Source organism: Haliotis rubra, unplaced genomic scaffold (assembly GCF_003918875.1).
Source record: "Haliotis rubra isolate DU_JTF1 unplaced genomic scaffold, ASM391887v1 Scf133, whole genome shotgun sequence".
Lineage (NCBI taxonomy): Eukaryota > Metazoa > Mollusca > Gastropoda > Lepetellida > Haliotidae > Haliotis > Haliotis rubra.
Genome location: NW_025765259.1, coordinates 1,600,787 through 1,621,945, shown reverse-complemented (window position 1 = coordinate 1,621,945; position 21,159 = coordinate 1,600,787). Strand labels below are relative to the sequence as shown.

The 21,159-nt window shown below is 42.8% G+C and overlaps 1 protein-coding gene across 1 annotated transcript; it reads right to left on the bottom strand.

Moving 5' to 3' along the window:
• Positions 1-1,250: 1,250 nt before the first annotated feature.
• LOC124267713 (serine/threonine-protein kinase greatwall-like) lies at positions 1,251-20,422 on the bottom strand. The gene is made up of 15 exons (XM_046702695.1): positions 20,237-20,422; positions 18,009-18,064; positions 16,975-17,075; positions 16,673-16,764; positions 16,248-16,387; positions 14,427-14,430; positions 13,262-13,277; positions 9,762-9,859; positions 7,371-9,305; positions 6,960-7,115; positions 6,019-6,217; positions 5,305-5,418; positions 3,598-3,699; positions 3,190-3,300; positions 1,251-1,797 (listed from the first exon to the last, which is right to left on the bottom strand). Exons 1-15 carry the CDS (start codon positions 20,321-20,323, stop codon positions 1,751-1,753), a joined length of 3,258 nt encoding a protein of 1,085 aa, XP_046558651.1. The 5' UTR covers positions 20,324-20,422; the 3' UTR covers positions 1,251-1,750.
• Positions 20,423-21,159: the final 737 nt, after the last annotated feature.

The following is a 21,159-nucleotide window of genomic DNA, read 5'->3' as shown; positions in this document are numbered from 1 at the left end:
CAATACAACCCATATATATGATCAATACAACCCATCAAGGCTATATGATCAATACAACCCATCAAGGCTATATGATCAATACAACCCATCAAGGCTATATGTCCAATACAACCCATCAAGGCTATATGTCTAATACAACCCATCAAGGCTATATGATCAATACAACCCATCAAGGCCATATATCTAATACAACCCATCAAGGCTATATGATCAATACAACCCATCAAGGCCATACATATCTATTACAGCCCATCAAGGCCATATATCTAAAGTACTGTCGGAAATAGAAAAAAAAATGTTTTTAGGCTGTTATTCTGTATCCCTAAAATTTACACAGTTGCAAATAGCATATGTCGAAATGACCCACTTCGGCCTAACTGGGCGTTCAGTGGGATGCGTAATACGATATCCAGAAAAGCATGTTTACTCGTAAAATCGGGCAAAACTTATATAAAATACGAATAGCTGCTGAAAACAATAGATCAGACTATAGATGGCACTTAGGTTGCTCAGCCAGGTATGACGACGGACCGTCGACTCACCTGGCATGAAATGCACGTGCTGCCTGCAGGTACAAGGGGTCAACTCAAAGATATTTTGTGCTTTTTCATGTGTGTTGACTATGTCTCATCTAGTGATTAACATCTTTCGTGTCTTTCTTTCATAAAGTTTATGTTGAGATATGTAAAAGAATATGATATCTGAAAACCATAGAAACGCATCGTAGTATATAGGTGGCATGACCACCCGAAGATCGACAGGACTGGATATTATTTGTAAATTGTAATGACGTGCCGTGTACCTCCCCAGTATAATTGCCCTAAAGGATTATCTTATCTTAGCTGATATCTCTATCCCCCAGCCCGATCCCAGGTTTTGCTTTTGTGATGACCCCTCCTATCTGTTTCTTTTTATAGTGACAGTGAGACTCCATGGTAGCTACATCCTTAATAGTTTCAGCATAAAAGTTATTATTTTTCACGTCAACTATAGTTTATAATGAATCTACGTCTAATTTCAAATTGGGCATTTAAATAGTGTCCTTTGTAATACAATATCGTTGCACACTAATTTGCATAAAGCCATGGTCTGTTCCAAATAAGTCCTTTTCAACTTAGAAAAAACCGCATTGCTCATTTCTGCACTAATCTCTCTTCAGTAAAGTCATTTTTCTCCATTTCCTATCTCTCTACCACTGAGACTGTGGTTAGGCCGAATTTAGTTTAACAGATATTTCACACTTTCACATATCAACTACATAAATTGTAGAGATAAATGAGTAAATACAGTTTTTGTCTATTTCCGACAGTACTATAATACAACCCATCAAGGCTATATGTCCAATACAACCCATCAAGGCTATATGATCAATACAACCCATCAAGGCCATATATCTATTACAACCCATCAAGGCCATACATATCTATTACAGCCCATCAAGGCCATATATCTAATACAACCCATCAATGTTGTGTAAAGCCCTTAAAGGCTTCATGTATACAATGCAACATGTCTCATACAGCCAAGCTAGGTAGTGTATCATGTTTGACCAAGCTCAACATACATTTGAATGAACTGATCAATACCATCCACACAGTCTGGTATATAGAGGTATGTTTACAGCTATTATGTATTTCCAAATATGTGTAAGAGTAAGACAGAACCATACATCTACAGATCACATAGAGATCCATAGGACTCTCACGCTACAGGTGCTCAAAGATCCACTGCACACCTATATTCAGTGTGCTCAAAGATCCACGGCACTCACAATCAGGTTCTGCAAAGTGTTCCGTGCTGAAATACAAAAACAACTGATGACAACCTCCCACTAAACTTTATATCAATAGTTATAATGAATTCTCAGAACACGTTGTAGCACAGAAAGTCCAACTGACAACGTCCAGATCACCAATGAGCTGTTTATTCTACCTTCAAAGTAAGTTGTGTTATGTTTTACCTTACCTTCAAAGTAAGTTGTGTCATGTTTTACCTTACCTTCAAAGTAAGTTGTGTCATGTTTTACCTTACCTTCAAAGTAAGTTGTGTCATGTTTTACCTTACCTTCAAAGTAAGTTGTGTCATGTTTTACCTTACCTTCAAAGTAAGTTGTGTCATGTTTTACCTTACCTTCAAAGTAAGCTGTGTCATGTTTTTTACCTTCACCAAAGTAAGTTTGTCTGTACAAAGTAAGTTGTGTCATGTTTTACCTTACCTTCAAAGTAAGCTGTGTCATGTTTTACCTTACCTTCAAAGTAAGTTGTGTCATGTTTACCTTACCTTCAAAGTAAGTTGTGTCATGTTTTACCTTACCTTCAAAGTAAGTTTGTCATGTTACCTTCCTTCAAAGTAAGTTGTGTCATGTTTTACCTTACCTTCAAAGTAAGCTTGTCATGTTTACCTTGCAACCTCACCTTCAAAGTAAGTTGTGTCATGTTTACCTTACCTTCAAAGTAAGTTGTGTCATGTTTATGTTTTACCTTACCTTCAAAGTAAGTTGTGTCATGTTTACCTTACCTTCAAAGTAAGTTGTGTCATGTTTACCTTACCTTCAAAGTAGCTGTTGTTTAATCTCATGTTTGTCCTGTTTACCTTCAAAGTAGGTTGTGTCATGTTTACCTTACCTTCAAAGTAAAGTCATGTTTGCTTTACCTTCAAAGTAAGCTGTCAAAGTAAAGTAAGTGTGTCATGTTTTACCTTACCTTCAAAGTAAGTTGTGTCATGTTTACCTTACCTTCAAAGTAAGTTGTGTCATTTTACCTTCAAAGTAAGTTGTGTCATGTTTTACCTTACCTTCAAAGTAAGTTGTGTCATGTTTTACCTTACCTTCAAAGTAAGCTGTGTCATGTTTACCTTACCTTCAAAGTAAGTTGTGTCATGTTTACCTTACCTTCAAAGTAAGTTGTGTCATGTTTTACCTTACCTTCAAAGTAAGCTGTGTCATGTTTACCTTACCTTCAAAGTAAATTGTGTCATGTTTACCTTACCTTCAAAGTAAGTTGTGTCATGTTTTACCTTACCTTCAAAGTAAGTTGTGTCATGTTTACCTTACCTTCAAAGTAAGTTGTGTCATGTTTTTACCTTACCTTACCTTCAAAGTAAGCTGTGTCATGTTTACCTTACCTTCAAAGTAAATTGTGTCATGTTTTACCTTACCTTCAAAGTATGATGTGTCATGTTTTACCTTACCTTCAAAGTAAGTTGTGTCTGTCTCGTTATCTGGTTGAGGAACAAAGGCTGGCTCCATCTCCAGGACATGGTCCCAGTCGACAGCGGAGAACAAGGGCAGCTGACGCACCTCTACATGGACCATCACAGACACCAGCTTTAGTACCATCACAATATCTCACCCACAGTGTGATATATAATCACCACAATAATATATACATATATCCACACAAATCAGGTTACAGTATATATTACAACAATATAAAATAACCACCCCATTATCTGACAACAATGATATATATACCACTTCAATATCTAACCCTCAATGTGACATATATCTCCACAATATCTGAAGATCCAGACGTCATTATAACCGAGAACTCCGTGCCCCTGTGTATAAATGGCTGCCCTCAGTAACACCTGACATACCCTTGGCTCCAGGTCGGTCGTCAGGGTCCATGGTGAGGAGATGGTCAATGGCATCCTGGGCACGCTCACTCAGCGCTTCCTCCTCATCTGGCCATGGGATATCTGCAGCACGAGCATTGTAGTGGACGGAAAGTGAGACTAATTTTACCTCAGTCAGCAATATCACAATGACCTCCTGTGACATACACCACATCCTGTGACATTACTACATCACAAGACAAATCAGGTTATAGCACTACATCGTGTCACACCACTACATCGTGTCACACCACTACATCATGTCACACCACTACATCATGTCACACCACTACATCGTGTGACAAATCAGGTTACACCACTACATCATGTCACACCACTACATCATGTCACACCACTACATCGTGTGACAAATCAGGTTACACCACTACATCGGGTCACACCATCACACACCACTACATCGTGTCACACCACTACATCACATCGTGTCACCACTACATCGTGTGTGACAAATCACCACTACATCATGTCACACCACTACATCCACTCATGTCACACCACTGTGGTGTGACAAATCACACATCATGTCACTACACCACTCATGCGTGTGACAAATCAGGTTACACCACTACATCATGTCACACCACTACATCATGTGACACCACTACATCATGTCACACCACTACATCGTGTTACAAATGCACCACATGTCACGTACACTATGTCACACATCCTAACCTCCACTACATCATGTCCCACCTACTACTACATCATGTGACACACCACTACATCGTGTGACAAATCAGGTTATACCACTACATCATGTGACACCACTACATCATGTGACACCACTACATCATGTGACACCACTACATAGTGTGACAAATCACTCATCTCAAGACACACCCTAACCTCATGTGACCCACTATTACATCATGTGACCCACCACTACATCATGTGACCCACCCTTACATTACATAAGACACCACTACACCATGTACTCGTCATTTGTTCTCCTCCGAGAATCACAAGGATGAGGGTCATAGGAGTCTGTTCTTCCCAAAAGAATCGCCATGCATATTCTCAGTGGACATCAGTTACACGCATTCATGATGAACAAGTCCTCTCATAACATAGATACATTTATTAACTACATTTGTGTTTTATAACCTTTGACTTATGTATAAGCATCCGCCCAAAACAGACCAACCAGTGACAGTCACAGTGAGTGAGGGAGTGCAAAACTGTGTGCATGTGTGAGTGAGTTGGGTTTAAAGCCACTTTATATTCCAGTTATATCAATATAGTCAATGTAATATTGGAGCAAAATCTGAAGTGTCAGACATTTACCACCTTGGTGAAACCAATGAGTTTGATGCTGATCAACCTTGAAACATTATCACTTCAAACCAGCATTGAACACATGAGCACAGGGTTCTGGAGGACCTAAGGAACACAACTCTGCAATCCAGAGAACCAGGAGATGACTGGTCCAACCATGCCCCCTGTGCAGGTGAGTCTGTTGAAATCCTTAACACAACTGGCAAGAGGGAGAGATAGTGTGTGTCTAAGCAATATTACTGCAACATGTAAACAATCAAGTCTATTGATCCATCAAGGTACACCTGACACCACAGTGTATGACCTCTTACAACCAGCGTAGGTTCCAGTTCTCCCCCACACTGACACACAGGGAGAATGTTTGAAGTGAAAACAGCACCAGGTACTCACCTCTGTTGAGGATGTTTTGAAACACCGACTCTGGATTTTGATCATTGAAAGGCGGGACACCAGTGAGGAACTCGAACAGACAGACCCCGAGAGCCCACCAGTCGACAGCCACTCCTGCAATACCACAAACAGTACAACAGTGATGAGTCGGGGGTACTAAATTGCATGAGATATTAGTTTCTAGTGATAGCTGTATGATAATAATGAACAAATTAGGAAAACATTAAAACAGGTAAGTATGACAGCAGATAAGGAAGAATACACTACCATGTTCCTACAGACAAAATACACTACCACGTGGCTACAGACACAATACACTGCCATGTGGCTACAGACACAATACACTACCATGTGGCTACAGACATAATACACTACCATGTAGCTACAGACAATACACTACCACATAGCAACAGACACAATACACTACCATGTGGCTACAGACAATACACTACCACGTGGCTACAGACACAATACACTACCATGTTGCTACAGACACAATACACTACCATGTGGCTACAGACACAATACACTACCATGTGGCTACAGACAATACACTACCATGTGGCTACAGACAATACACTACCATGTGGCTACAGACACAATACACTACCATGTTGCTACAGACACAATACACTACCATGTGGCTACAGACAATACACTACCATGTGGCTACAGACACAATACACTACCATGTTGCTACAGACAATACACTACCATGTGGTTTCTGAAGTAGAATCTCAGGAGCCAGATAGTCCGGAGTTCCCAGAATCCTCTGCTCCTCCTCTGGTTGTGGGCCACCTCTACGGACACTCTTGGGTGTTCTGAATGGTGTCTTCTGGGCTGCTGCCCGGAAGGGTGTCAGGAAGGGTGTCTTGTGAGGGTTGGCTGGTGTGTAGGCCGCAGGGAGCAGAGACTGGAGACACAGGGGTACATATATCATACTTATGTGAGGGTTGGCTGGTGTGTAGGGAGGAGAGGCTGGAGACACAGGGGTACATATATCATACTTTATGTGAGGGTTGGCTGGTGTGTAGGGAGGAGAGACTGGAGACACAGGGGCACATATATCATACTTTATGTGAGTGTTGGCTGGTGTGTAGGGAGGAGAGACTGGAGGCACAGGGGCACATATATCATACTTTATGTGAGTGTTGGCTGGTGTGTAGGGAGGAGAGACTGGAGACACAGGGGCACATATATCATACTTTATGTGAGTGTTGGCTGGTGTGTAGGGAGGAGAGACTGGAGACACAGGGGTACATATATCATACTTTATGTGAGGGTTGGCTGGTGTGTAGGGAGGAGAGGCTGGAGACACAGGGGCACATATATCATACTTTATGTGAGGGTTGCAGGTGTTTAGGGAGGAAAGGCTGGACACACAGGGGTACATATATCATACTTTATGTGAGGGTTGGCTGGTGTGTAGGGAGGAGAGGCTGGAGACACACAGTCACTCCGAGTGAGATGAGTTAACATCACTTTAGTACTATCTCTCACGACACATCGTTTATGGAGCCATGTCTATGGCACATTCATGTCGGTCAGTCTCGTGAAAACAGCATGATTTTCCCCCTAAACAGTAACAATAAATAACTGAAATCATTTAAATTAGTGAGATTTTGTATGGAAACTCTGTAACCATGGTAACTGACCACTCTTCTGCGTGCAGCTCTCTCTGGCGTGATCATAAGGCTGTCTTTGAGGGAGGACTTGCTGTTGAGATGCACTGCTGGGATGGGACATCCACATGAGCTCTGTGGCATCGGGGACTTGAATACAGTGTCGTCACCATCGAAGAAACGTTTCTTCTGTTTCATAAAATATGCATGACATTTGGAGAATGAGACATAAGCAGGTATCCTCTATATAGGTTGAACAGTGTAAACTCTTACGACAGACAAAATCAGTGTAACAATAATGTAGCAATGTAATGGAGGTGATGTGGCACTGTTGTTTATCATGTTTTGGGAGAAAAAGTATGTACGACAACAATTCAAACTGATTGCACTGAAATTTTTGAAATTTATATCCCTCACTAATTTGTAAGTGGTAATGTTACTCACACGTCCCGAGCCGTACACTGGGCTGATGGGCAGCTCCTTCTTCCTGTGTATACAAGGCAGCGGGGCGCTGGGGAAGGGGGGCAGACTCACAGGGGAAGGATCAGGGGAGGTGTGCATCACAACCACTGTGAATGGAGGACTCTTTATGGCTCCTGACTCTGAAGCAACGACATTAGGGGACACAAGGGGAGACGATTCTGATGAAGAACCATCACTCGTATTACTGCAGTCATGGCAACGGAAGTTTCCTTCATTGAGGTCAAGGTCAACACAATCTTTACTTGTAACTGACTCGACATTGCTTCTTTTACGTAAATGTTCATCTCCATACAGCAGTTGTGGAACCTCAGTGCCTTCAGTGGAGGAGTTCCTACAGTTCTCTATATCACCATAGCTTCTTTTCCTAGACTTGGACATTTCAATGACATCATTCACACGACGTGTATCTGACAAGCTTGAAGTGCTGTCAGCCCTCTTGAAGCGTATGACTGTCTTCCTGGACGGCTTCATCACATGATCTGCCAGATCCAGCCCCGAGAAGTCCTGGGTCAACCCAGAGCTCCGTGGCACAGACATCAAGTCTTTCTTCAGCTTATTGGTTGCAGCGGATATCATGGCACCCTTTTTCTTGTCATTAAAATCCTCTAGATTATCTTTCTTGTTGACTTCACATTTCTTCCTGGCTGAACATAATGCAAGTGTTTTGATCTCCTGTGTAAGTCCTGTGTTGGGGACTCTGGGAGAGCTAACAGCACTGATGCCTGGCATAAAGGATTCGGAAACAGCTCCTTGAGAGGGAGCCTGCACATCTTCCCTGGGCCGGAATGTTAGCGAACTGATTTCCTGGGTTAGACCCGTGTTGGACACACGAGATGGAACGTGACTGTCTTCACTGGAACTGCTGATGAACGTCAGCTGACACCGCTCATCCTTCTGCCCAATACTCACATCACAGTCACTGAGGTCACAGTCGTCCATGTTTCTCCAGTCCTGGTTGTCTCTACTGCCCTGCCAGTCTGATACACTCCCACCCCGAGAAGACAGCTTCTCTTCACGGATCACCCCCATCACATGCACGCCCATGCTGCTGCGTCGAGACAGAGCACTGTCGTCTGAATATTCGAAGCTTCTCCTCCGCTGAGCACGAAGTCGCAAACTTTGTTGACTGGCCTCTGACTCGTCATCAGAGGGATAGCTGTAGCCACTGCTGCCTCTGTTGGACATGCTGGTGAAGCGGCCAGACTCCACTGAAGAGTCCAGGTAGGAGACACTGAGGTCAGCATCAGAGAATGAGTGACCTCTGGGTTCAGCCTCACTCTCTTCACTGTAGGATCCCTCTCTCATACTCCGCAGGTTACGAGCAGCATATGAGTTCCACACAGCCTCATCGGTCCGATGAAGTTGTGGAGTTTCCTCTGAAAAGCTTTCCTGTCTGGAAGAAGTCTTCTCATGACTCTGACAACCATCATCCTGAGACTGGTCACAAGATGACATTTCTTTGTCCACCTGATCTGTTTCTGTGGATGAGAACACACTGTCACTTGACTGACCGAACAGATTAGCTTTTGGTTCTGAAGACTCCAGATTACTATCAGTGTTGACTGTATTCCTGGATCTGATCCCAGTGCTCTCTGATTCTGACTTGCTCCAATTCAGGGAATCCTGTAAAGTTGGTGTGAGACTCTGGATGGGTGCAGGTGGGCGGTCGTCGTCTGCGGCAGTGGAGAGGTTCCGTGTTCTCTCCGTGTAGCCCCTCCTGGAGGGAGTTAAGGAGATGCGTAGCAAGGGCGAAGTTGTGCTGTAATTCCGAAGGGGACTGCAGAATGGGGACTTTTCCATGAGAGGACGGGGACTACAATAGGTTGACTTTTGACCTGAAGGCATTGGACTAACAAACAGAGCAGGTTTCTTTGCTTTTCTAGCTGATGGCAGGTTCTGAAACAATCAATGAGTATATCTTGCAGCCATCACATCTATATCATCACAGTTCAGTTCTGCACAGCCAGGTTTCCGACACCCTGGTCAAAGGCACTTTGTTACAGCAGCCCTCTGAGTTTGCCAGTTTAAGAAAGTCCCTTGTATCACTGTACCTGCTATATCTGGTGTTACATAGAGAATCTCACCCAAGTGTCTTCTGATATCAATTATATCAACACGAGTTGATGGAGATATCGTTTGATCTCACACAAGCGATATCTCCTGTGGAACACAGTTTTGGATGATAAATGCTAATAGGCTAATGTGAATTGGTCAAAACTTCAAAAGTAAGTTTTCATATAAGTAGGCATCATGTGCACCCAGCTATGAAAACCATAGCCTATAAACCAGACCAGAAGACTGAAATTATTTACATATAATACACATACACATCAGATTAAAGTGGTTACTTACAAACGCCAGGGAGGATCTGAGAGACAATATCTGTCCGGGAGTGCGGTAGATGTTGTACTTGCTGCTGGGGTCATACGAAGGTTTCATGAAGTCGTCCACTGAAATATCAGAGAAAAGGCATCACAATGAGAGACAGAGTTGTTTACACCACAGTCAGCCTTTTGCCAACTGTATGCCTGCTGAACGTAAATTAATGACTATTGACGGGGACACGGGCAGGGATCAGGCAGGATCACACATGGCCAGGGATTAGACAGCAGAGCTCAAGAAAGGTTTAGCTCATGTGGGTACTGTACCCACTGTATTTTTTTGGAGTGAGTATTATGAATGTTGAGTTGGTATTTCATTTTCCGTTACCCACTGCTTTCAAATATGTGCATATTTCAGTCATTTTACTCACCTTAGTATTATGTCATTGAGTAAGTTTACTAAGCAGGTATGTTCTGCCTTATGTCATACCTAATCAAAACCAACTTAAACATAATGTAAATGATTTCATAAGAAATCACTGATCCTATACTGAGAGTACAACACTAGGCCTATACTAACAGTACAACTTGATAGCAATTGATGTCTTTTTCATTACGCAAGTGATTTTTATAAATATATTCCGTAGGCATTTGTTTTAAACTTTTTGCGTATCTAACATTTTAAATGCGTAATTGGTACGCAACAATTATTTTTCAATGCGTAATTGGAAATTTTCTATGCGTATTTTACCCAGATACGCAGCTTATCTGGGCCTCTGAGACAGGATGACACATGGCCAGGGATCAGACAGGATGACACATGGCCAGGGATCAGACAGGATGACACATGGCCAGGGATCTGGCAGGATGACACATGGACAGGGTTCAGACAGGATGACACATGGCCAGTGTCCAGGCAGGATGACACATGGCCAGTGTTCAGGCAGGATGACACATGGCCAGTGTTCAGGCAGGATGACACATGACCAGTGTTCAGGCAGGATGACACATGGGCAGGGATCAGGCAGGATGACACATGACCAGTGTTCAGGCAGGATCATACATGGACAGGGTTCAGACAGGATCACACATGGGCAGTGTTCAGGCAGGATGACACATGGCCAGGGATCTGGCAGGATGACACATGGACAGGGTTCAGACAGGATGACACATGGCCAGTGTCCAGGCAGGATGACACATGGCCAGTGTTCAGGCAGGATGACACATGGCCAGTGTTCAGGCAGGATCACACATGGCCAGTGTTCAGGCAGGATGACACATGGCCAGTGTTCAGGCAGGATGACACATGGACAGGGATCAGGCAGGATGGACAGGGTTCAGGCAGGATGACACATGGACAGGGTTCAGGCAGGATGACACATGGCCAGGGTTCAGGCAGGATGACACATGGCCAGTGTTCAGGCAGGATGACACATGGCCAGTGTTCAGGCAGGATGACACATGGCCAGTGTTCAGGCAGGATGACACATGGACCAGTGTTCAGGCAGGATGACACATGGCCAGTGTTCAGGCAGGATGACACATGGCCAGTGTTCAGGCAGGATGACACATGGCCAGTGTTCAGGCAGGATGACACATGGCCAGGGTTCAGGCAGGATCACACATGGCCAGTGTTCAGGCAGGATGACACATGGCCAGGGTTCAGGCAGGATGACACATGGCCAGGGTTCAGGCAGGATCAGGGTTCAGGCAGGATGACACATGGCCAGTGTTCATGGATCAGGACAGGGTTCAGGCAGGATCACACATGGACAGGGTTCAGGCAGGATCACACATGGACAGGGTTCAGACAGGATCACACATGGACAGGGTTCAGGCAGGATCACACATGGCCAGTGTTCAGGCAGGATCACACATGGACAGGGTTCAGGCAGGATCACACATGGACAGGGTTCAGGCAGGATCACACATGGCCAGTGTTCAGGCAGGATGACACATGGCCAGTGTTCAGGCAGGATTCATGGCAGGATCACACATGGACAGGGTTCAGGCAGGATCACACATGGCCAGTGTTCAGGCAGGATCACACATGGCCAGGGTTCAGGCAGGATCACACATGGACAGGGATTCAGGCAGGATCACACATGGACAGGGTTCAGACAGGATCACACATGGACAGGGTTCAGGCAGGATCACACACATGGCCAGTGTTCAGGCAGGATCACACATGGACAGGGTTCAGGCAGGATCACACATGGACAGTGTTCAGGCAGGATCACACATGGCCAGGGTTCAGGCAGGATCACATGGACAGGGTGGACAGGGATCACACATTCAGGCAGGATCACACATGGACAGGGTTCAGGCAGGATGACACATGGCCAGTGTTCACATGGCCAGGTTCATCACACATGGACAGGGGTTCAGTTCAGGGATCACACATGGCCAGTGTTCAGGCAGGATCACACATGGACAGGGTTCAGGCAGGATCACACATGGCCAGGGTTCAGGCAGGATCACACATGGACAGGGTTCAGACAGGATCACACATGGACAGGGGTTCAGGCAGGATCACACATGGCCAGTGTTTCAGACAGGATGACACATGGCCAGGTTCAGACAGGATGACACATGGCCAGTGTTCAGGCAGGATCACACATGGACAGGGTTCACACATGGACAGGGTTCAGACAGGATCACACATGGACAGGGTTCAGGCAGGATCACACATGGCCAGTGTTCAGGCAGGATCACACATGGCCAGGGTTCAGGCAGGATCACACATGGACAGGGTTCAGGCAGGATCACACATGGGCAGGATCACAGGGTTCAGGCAGGATCACACATGGACAGGGTTCAGGCAGGGATCACACATGGACAGTGTTCAGGCAGGATCACACATGGCCAGGGTTCAGGCAGGATCACACATGGACAGGGTTCATCACATGGACACACATGGCCAGGGTTCAGGCAGGATCACACATGGACAGGGTTCAGGCAGGATCACACATGGCCAGTGGGCAGGATTCAGGCAGGAGGGGATCAGGGCAGGATCACACATGGCCAGTGTTCAGGCAGGATGACACATGGCCAGTGTTCAGGCAGGATCACACATGGACAGGGTTCAGACAGGATGGCACATGGACAGGGTTCAGGCAGGATGACACATGGCCAGTGTTCAGGCAGGATGACACATGGCCAGTGTTCAGGCAGGATCACACATGGACAGGGTTCAGACAGGATCACACATGGACAGGGTTCAGGCAGGATGACACATGGCCAGTGTTCAGGCAGGATGACACATGGACAGGGTTCAGACAGGATGACACATAGACATTGAGCCATTCTACAAAAACAACCTTGGTACAAAGACAATCACAAGGCTATGTTAAGGTTTGGGAGTATGATCAAGAACAAGAACATCTGGGTCAGATATACTTTAAAATAGCATAATCACTGCTCACTATCACAGAAATTTGTTTCCTGATGAATGACAAAAATCACTGCTCTCATACAAAATCAGTACACCCCTCGATATATATATTTATCTGTGTATTTGCTCTTACTAACCTGTATCTAGAGGTCCCTACCAAAGTAGACAAACAACATTATATACAGTCATAACATCACTACCAACATAGACAAACAACATTATATACAGTCCTAACATCACTACCAACATAGACAAACAACATTATATACAGTCATAACATCACTACCAACATAGACAAACAACATTATATACAGTCCTCACATCACTACCAACATAGACAAACAACATTATATACAGTCCTCACATCACTACCAACATAGACAAACAACATTATATACAGTCCTAACATCACTACCAACATAGACAAACAACATTATATACAGTCCTCACATCACTACCAACATAGACAAACAACATTATATACAGTCACAGTTCACTACCAACATAGACAAACAACAATATACAGTCCTCAAACAACATTATATACAGTCAACATATATACAGTCATCACTACCAACATAGACAAACAACATTATATACAGTCATAACATCACTACCAACATAGACAAACAACATTATATACAGTCCTCACTTCACTACCAACATAGACAAACAACATTATATACATAGTCAATAAACAAAACAACATTATATACAGTCCTCAAACAACATTCACTACCAACATAGACAAACAACATTATATACAGTCCTCACATCACATCACTACCAACATAGACAAACAACATTATATACAGTCATTCACTACCAATATAGACAAACAACATTATATACAGTCCTCACTTCACTACCAACATAGACAAACAACATTATATACAGTCCTCACTTCACTACCAACATAGACAAACAACATTATATACAGTCCTCACTTCACTACCAACATAGACAAACAACATTATATATACAGTCATCACATCACTACTACCAAACAACATATATACAAACAACATTATATACAGTCCTCACTTCACTACCAACATAGACAAACAACATTATATACAGTCCTAACATCACTACCAACATAGACAAACAACATTATATACAGTCATAACATCACTACCAACATACACAAACAACATTATATACAGTCCTCACTTCACTACCAACATAGACAAACAACATTATATACAGTCCTAACATCACTACCAACATAGACAAACAACATTATATACAGTCATAACATCACTACCAACATAGACAAACAACATTATATACAGTCCTCACTTCACTACCAACATAGACAAACAACATTATATACAGTCATAACATCACTACCAACATAGACAAACAACATTATATAGTCATAACATCACTACCAACATACACAAACAACATTATATACAGGCCACACATCACTACCAACATACACAAACAACATTATATACAGTCATAACATCAGTGTGGGTGTACTGACCTTTATTACCCTTAAGATAAATTTGTCGAATTCTGATTGGTCAATAGCCAAAGCATACCAAACCATGTAGGCAGATTTGCCTGGGTGTATGAACCGTACACCCCGTCAAGTCTGTCATGTGACACACTTCACGGATTGAACAAATGACCTTGACCTTAGATGGAAAGGTTGCCAAACGGCTGATTGGAAGTTTTACAGTGGGCGTATACAATTATGAGCATAAAAAGAGACCTGTGAATCATGCCCTGAATGTGAAAGTACTGACCTGTGTATTATGGCCTGACTGTGGGTGTACTAACCTGTGTATTATGGCCTAACTGTGGGTGTACTAACCTGTGTATTATGGCCTAACTGTGGGTGTACTAACCTGTGTATTATGGCCTGTGGTTGTACTGACCTGTGTATGATGCCCTGACTGTGGATGTGCTAACCTGTGTATGAAGCCAAGACTGTGGGTGTACTGACCTGTGTATGATGCCCTGACTGTGGGTGTACTAACCTGTGTATGATGCCCTGACTGTGGATGTACTGACCTGTGTATGATGCCCTGACTGTGGATGTACTGACCTGTGTATGATGCCCTGACTGTGGATGTGCTGATCCTGAGTATGATGTGATGTCCTGACTGTGGATGTACTGACCTGTGTATGATGGCCTGACTGTGAATGTGGATGTACTGACCTGTGTATGATGCCCTGACTGTGGGTGTACTAACCTGTGTATGATGCCCTGACTGTGGATGTACTGACCTGTGTATGATGCCCTGACTGTGGATGTACTGACCTGTGTATGATGCCCTGACTGTGGATGTACTGACCTGTGTATGATGCCCTGACTGTGGATGTACTAACCTGTGTATGATGCCCTGAATGTGGATGTACTAACCTGTGTATGATGCCCTGACTGTGGATGTACTGACCTGTGTATGATGCCCTGACTGTGGATGTACTAACCTGTGTATGATGCCCTGACTGTGGATGTGTACTAACCTGTGTATGATGCCCTGACTGTGGATGTACTCACCTGTGTATGATGCCCTGACTGTGGGTGTACTAACCTGTGTATGATGCCCTGAATGTGGATGTACTGACCTGTGTATGATGGCCTGTGGTTGTACTGACCTGTGTATGATGTCCTGACTGTGGGTGTACTAACCTGTGTATGATGTCCTGACTGTGGATGTACTGACCTGTGTATGATGTCCTGACTGTGGGTGTACTAACCTGTGTATGATGCCCTGAATGTGGATGTACTGACCTGTGTATGAAGCCCTGAATGTGGATGTACTAACCTGTGTATGATGCCCTGAATGTGGATGTACTGACCTGTGTATGATGCCCTGAATGTGGATGTACTGACCTGTGTATGATGCCCTGAATGTAGATGTACTGACCTGTGTATGATGCCCTGAATGTGGATGTACTGACCTGTGTATGAAGCCCTGAATGTGGATGTACTAACCTGTGTATGATGCCCTGGCTGTGAATGTACTGACCTGTGTATGATGCCCTGAATGTGAATGTACTGACCTGTGTATGATGGCCTGACTGTGGGTGTACTAACCTGCATATGATGCCCTGAATGTAGATGTACTGACCTGTGTGTGATGGCACGACTGTGGGTGTACTTACCTGTGTATGATGCCGTGACTATGGAGGTACTCCAGTGCCAGAGCCACCTCAGAAGCATACATAACAGCCATCTCCTCATCAAAGTATCCATAGATGGCAAGTAGACTCTTGACATCTCCTCCAATCAGGTACTCCATGATCTACAGCAAGCACAAGCAATATACAAAACCTTGTCTTCCTGTAATCTTTCACTTTTCACTGTACGGCTGGATTTGAGGGGGAAGATTGGACCTACAAAAAAATGTTCTGTTGAGACTGGAGGGAGGGATGTTCTGTTGAGGAAATGTATCAGGAAGATGTTCTGTTGAGAGGGACTGAAGGAGGGAAGATGTTCTGGAGGCTGGAAGATGTTCTGCTGAGGCTGGAGGGAGGGGGAAATGTATCAGGAAGATGTTCTGTTGAGACTGAAGGGAGGGGGAACGTACCAGGAAGATGTTCTGCTGAGACTGGAGGGAGTAGTACAGTTGAACCACAAAAGGACTCCTTGAAGCAGCCAGAGCATCTCTTTCAGCCATCACTAGAGAAACACACAGAATCATCAGAATATATTCTATGTTTTTCTTAGGATAATATACACTGACTTGTAAGAGTCTTTGCCTTAAAATGTCAACTATTTGCAAATTAATCCAGATTTCATTAACATTTCCCAGATTCAGTGGAATGTCTATAGTCTATCCTCCAATTTTTAACCCCCTTAGTTGTAAGACACCTGTGCCTAATTACCTACCCTGCTTCATGAGGTTCTTGTTCACAAGATCAGCTTTCTTCATGACTTTGATGGCATACAGTTTATCTGGGGCCAATTTCTTTTGGCCAAGAAATACCTTACTGCAAGATGAATAACAACTGGTTTCAGAAACATCTGCAGGTAAAGTAGGACATATTTCCAGTACACAGGTTTTGGACAATAAAAATGTTGAATATGACACATTTATGGAGAAAATAATCTAGTAAACACAACCACAATCATCTTCATAATGGATCAGTGTGCAGCCAAATGTATTCTCATCTCCTTGGGGAGTAGCCAACGCATGTGTTTTATTAGATGTTGGAATGTTTGCAGTCACATACTATCTCATCCTATCAGGTACCCATTCACTGCTGTGTGAACTCAGGCACTTGTTTCAGTGTGGGGCAGGTCCGATGACCTAGAAACTCTCAGGAGTCAAGCTTACCAAACAGGGTCACATCCACAGGGTCCTCTCCACAAGGAACACTGCTGAACATCACCTGAATTGTCTCCCATACACAGGACTTCATCTTTTTCATCTAAATACACTTGTATACGTACACCAATTTACCTCAAATCTTTCTTCTTTGATGGGCATTTTTAGAAGTTGAGTTGATGAAGAGTGATGACAATTTTTATGGATATAGAACTTCTTTTATTCTGTGAAGGGCGACGTTTCAACATACATTCTAATGTCGTTGTCAAGCAAGTGATATCAAGTGATATCACTTGCTTGACAATGAACATTATATACTGTGGACACAAACCTGATGTCAGGTGATATCACTTGCTTGACAATGAACATTATATACTGTGTACACAAACCTGATGTCAGGTGATATCACTTGCTTGACAATGAACATTATATACTGTGTACACAAACCTGATGTCAGGTGATATCACTTGCTTGACAATGAACATTATATACTGTGGACACAAACCTGATGTCAGGTGATATCACTTGCTTGACAATGAACATTATATACTGTGCACACAAACCTGATGTCAGGACAGGTAACACATCAACTTACCCAAATGCTCCTTTGCTGATTGGTTTGATGAAACTGAAGTCTGTGATTGAAGGTAGCTGCAACAAAGTGGCACTTCAATAACAATAGCAGCTTGCAACACAGTGTACATTAGTGACTGGTGTTGCATACGTTTTGCCCTCAGCAATATTCCAGCAGTATCACGAGGAATACCAGCAATGAGCTTCATACATTGTGCCTTTGGGGAGAATCACTGGGCTACCTCCTAATGTACATGAAACGAACGTGGCTGATAACTTCTATAATTCATCATTGAGGTGAGGTAAGGTGATTTGAAATCAAGGAAACTGGTGCAGGAATATTACATTTTTGTAGCAAAGTATATCCATGTTTGTGTATATGTGTGGCAGCATGTACTGGTCAAGACTATTTACACTAAAATTACAGGTTTATAGTGCTAGACCACTGAGATACTAGGCTGCAGTTTAACCATGTCAACATGGATACGCTGCTATATGCACTGGACCACGAAGACAGTAACTAGTAACTTCCACACTGAACTTAAGATAAGGCAGTTTCTGCCAGTAGAGACATCATGCATGCTACAAGCGTCACTGACATTTGTTGATGCAGTGGCTTTCAGTATCAATAGTTAGAGGGATATTATCACGGTAAGCTGATAATAATCGATAATATAGTTATCTTGTTTGGCATATCACCTTCAATGTTTCATAACACTCAATGTCAGTGACTGGCAAACAAACGGGTTATAGCTAAAACGGCACCACAGCAGAACAGCACCAAATTTGTTTTGCGAAAACGGCACCATATTGGTGAAAACGGCTACTGATTTCTGAGTTAAAACGGCACCATATATTAAACAACGTATGACGTTGACTTTTATGTTTTATTTCATTTCATTATAACATTAGAAAGATTATATCAACATAAATAAAACATTGGGGTTTAATTTATAGTTCATTTCATTAACATTTCTGGTGTCCCCCGTCGTGATATAGCTGGAACATTGCTAAAAGCGGCGTAAAACCATAACTCACTCACTCACCCATTGCATTAAAATAACAAGATTAGCAAGATGATAACAACAGCACCGTCAACATAACACAATACACATGTTTTTATACAACTGTGAATCTACCTGTCTCACGGGCCATATTTGGGCGGATGCTTATAAATCCCTGTAAGAATGAATTTTCATGAATTGCAGCTTGTGACACTCTAATTGATTCACTGAACGATTGGTCCATGGATAATTGCAGTTCGAATACCTCCTACTGCAATGTTTTCACGCTAAATTGGAATGCCTTTCCAATCACTGTCGGCACAGTAGATGTATTTACCATCTAAACATTCTGCAAGCTGATTATCGGCTATGGGATGCACTTTCCAATCACTGTTGGCAGAGTAGACATATTTATTATCTAAACATACTGCAATCCGATTATCAGCTAATGACAAACTTTCCAATCACTGTCGGCAGAGTAGACGCATTCCAAAATTCTGTATTCCGATTATCTAATGACAAATAAGATTTTCCCTATAATTAAGATTTTATTTGGTGCCATTTTTCGCCATAAGATTTGTAGCCGTTTTCGCCAAGTCGAGGTTTCTTTACGTCCAAATGGTGCCGTTTTCGCCAGGTGCCATTTTGCTGTGGTGACGTTTTACCCTGAACCCCAAACAGAGACATGTAAAGGCATGAAAACTCTTTTAATCCTCCCCGTGCTGCCAAATACATATCACTTTTAATGAAACATTAGGTAAGAGTTCCGCCCGTAACCCCTGCTTGAAATGTATTCTATTTATTAGGATTATTTCGAGGGTTTAGGGTCAGGTTTGGGGTTAGATTTTAGGATTAGGTTTAGGGTTAGGGTTTAGGTATAGCCTGTTTAAAAAAACAAAACATAGGCGTATATTCTTAGGCATATAATGATTTAAAAAATACGGGGGTTACGGGCGGAAATCTTTCCAAACATGATTCAAGCTGAAGCTTACTGTATTCAAAGTTGTTGTTTTTATGTTAATGTTATGAACACTGGTTTAGAAAAACAAAAAACATGGCCTTCATTTTACAACTGAGATACATGTAGTATTTCTTCAATTTATTGACGTCTTGTCTTCATATGTGTTGTCACTGAAAATACGAAATTAACACAACACCATAATCATGGTAGAGTGCCAGGTAAATGTCCACAAATCCAAACAAGCAACGATGACCCTAGCTCAGTGTACGCAGCTTTTAGTTTTACCTTTGATGCGCCTCCATTTTGAGGATTATCATCTACCTCCAACAATCCGTCGACGTGGTTCTCTTTATCGTTCCCGTTATGCTTCATATTCAGTGAATATGTTATGCACAAGACTCTATTATGGTGGCATTATGTACACCACAAGAGCAGAAACAACCTTTCTCAGTTCGTATCAACCGCCTTTGAATTGGCCGGAAACCCAGGTTTTCTCGAAGGGAGGTAACTTTCATTGTGTTGTATGCGTTTCCCACAATAAATATTTTTCAGTTAAACGCGAATATAGGTACAGTCTGTTTTTATGACATTATTGAGGAATGATATTTTTTTGTTCAGATATTATCGTGAATTAGTGATATATTTTACTTTTTCTCATAGCAAATGAGCAAACTATGGCCCCCAGGGAGTTGAGATTGATATTACAATGTGCCGTTTGAGATTGGCATCCAATGATCGACGGAAAAACAAAGCGCCTTTGAGCAGCTGAGTTGAGCTGGATATTGGCGTTATACAAATATATGTAAATAAATTAAAAACAAACAAACTATAAACAACACCTTTCTTCCTAAACTGTTCAGAGTATTTTCTAAAAGCTACCTGTGCATGCGGAGGCCATAATGCAAGTGTAGCATGTTTTTATTTGTACTTACATTCCATATTACTCATAAAATACAACCAATTAAATATTCACATGTGTCTGAAAGATATAACAGTTTAACTGTGTCACTCTACACTAATTTTGCAGTTACTTTCCAAACCATCATTGTGGTATAAAGCGAAACAAAACCACTTTGAACATGTTCACAGATCTCAGAATGTGTGAGGCTTCCATTCTGGGTTTACTGACTACACGCAGATTGAAAGAAATATCCGACAACTATCTGCAACCTTGTTTTGCGATACACCAGAGACCATATATCTATTAT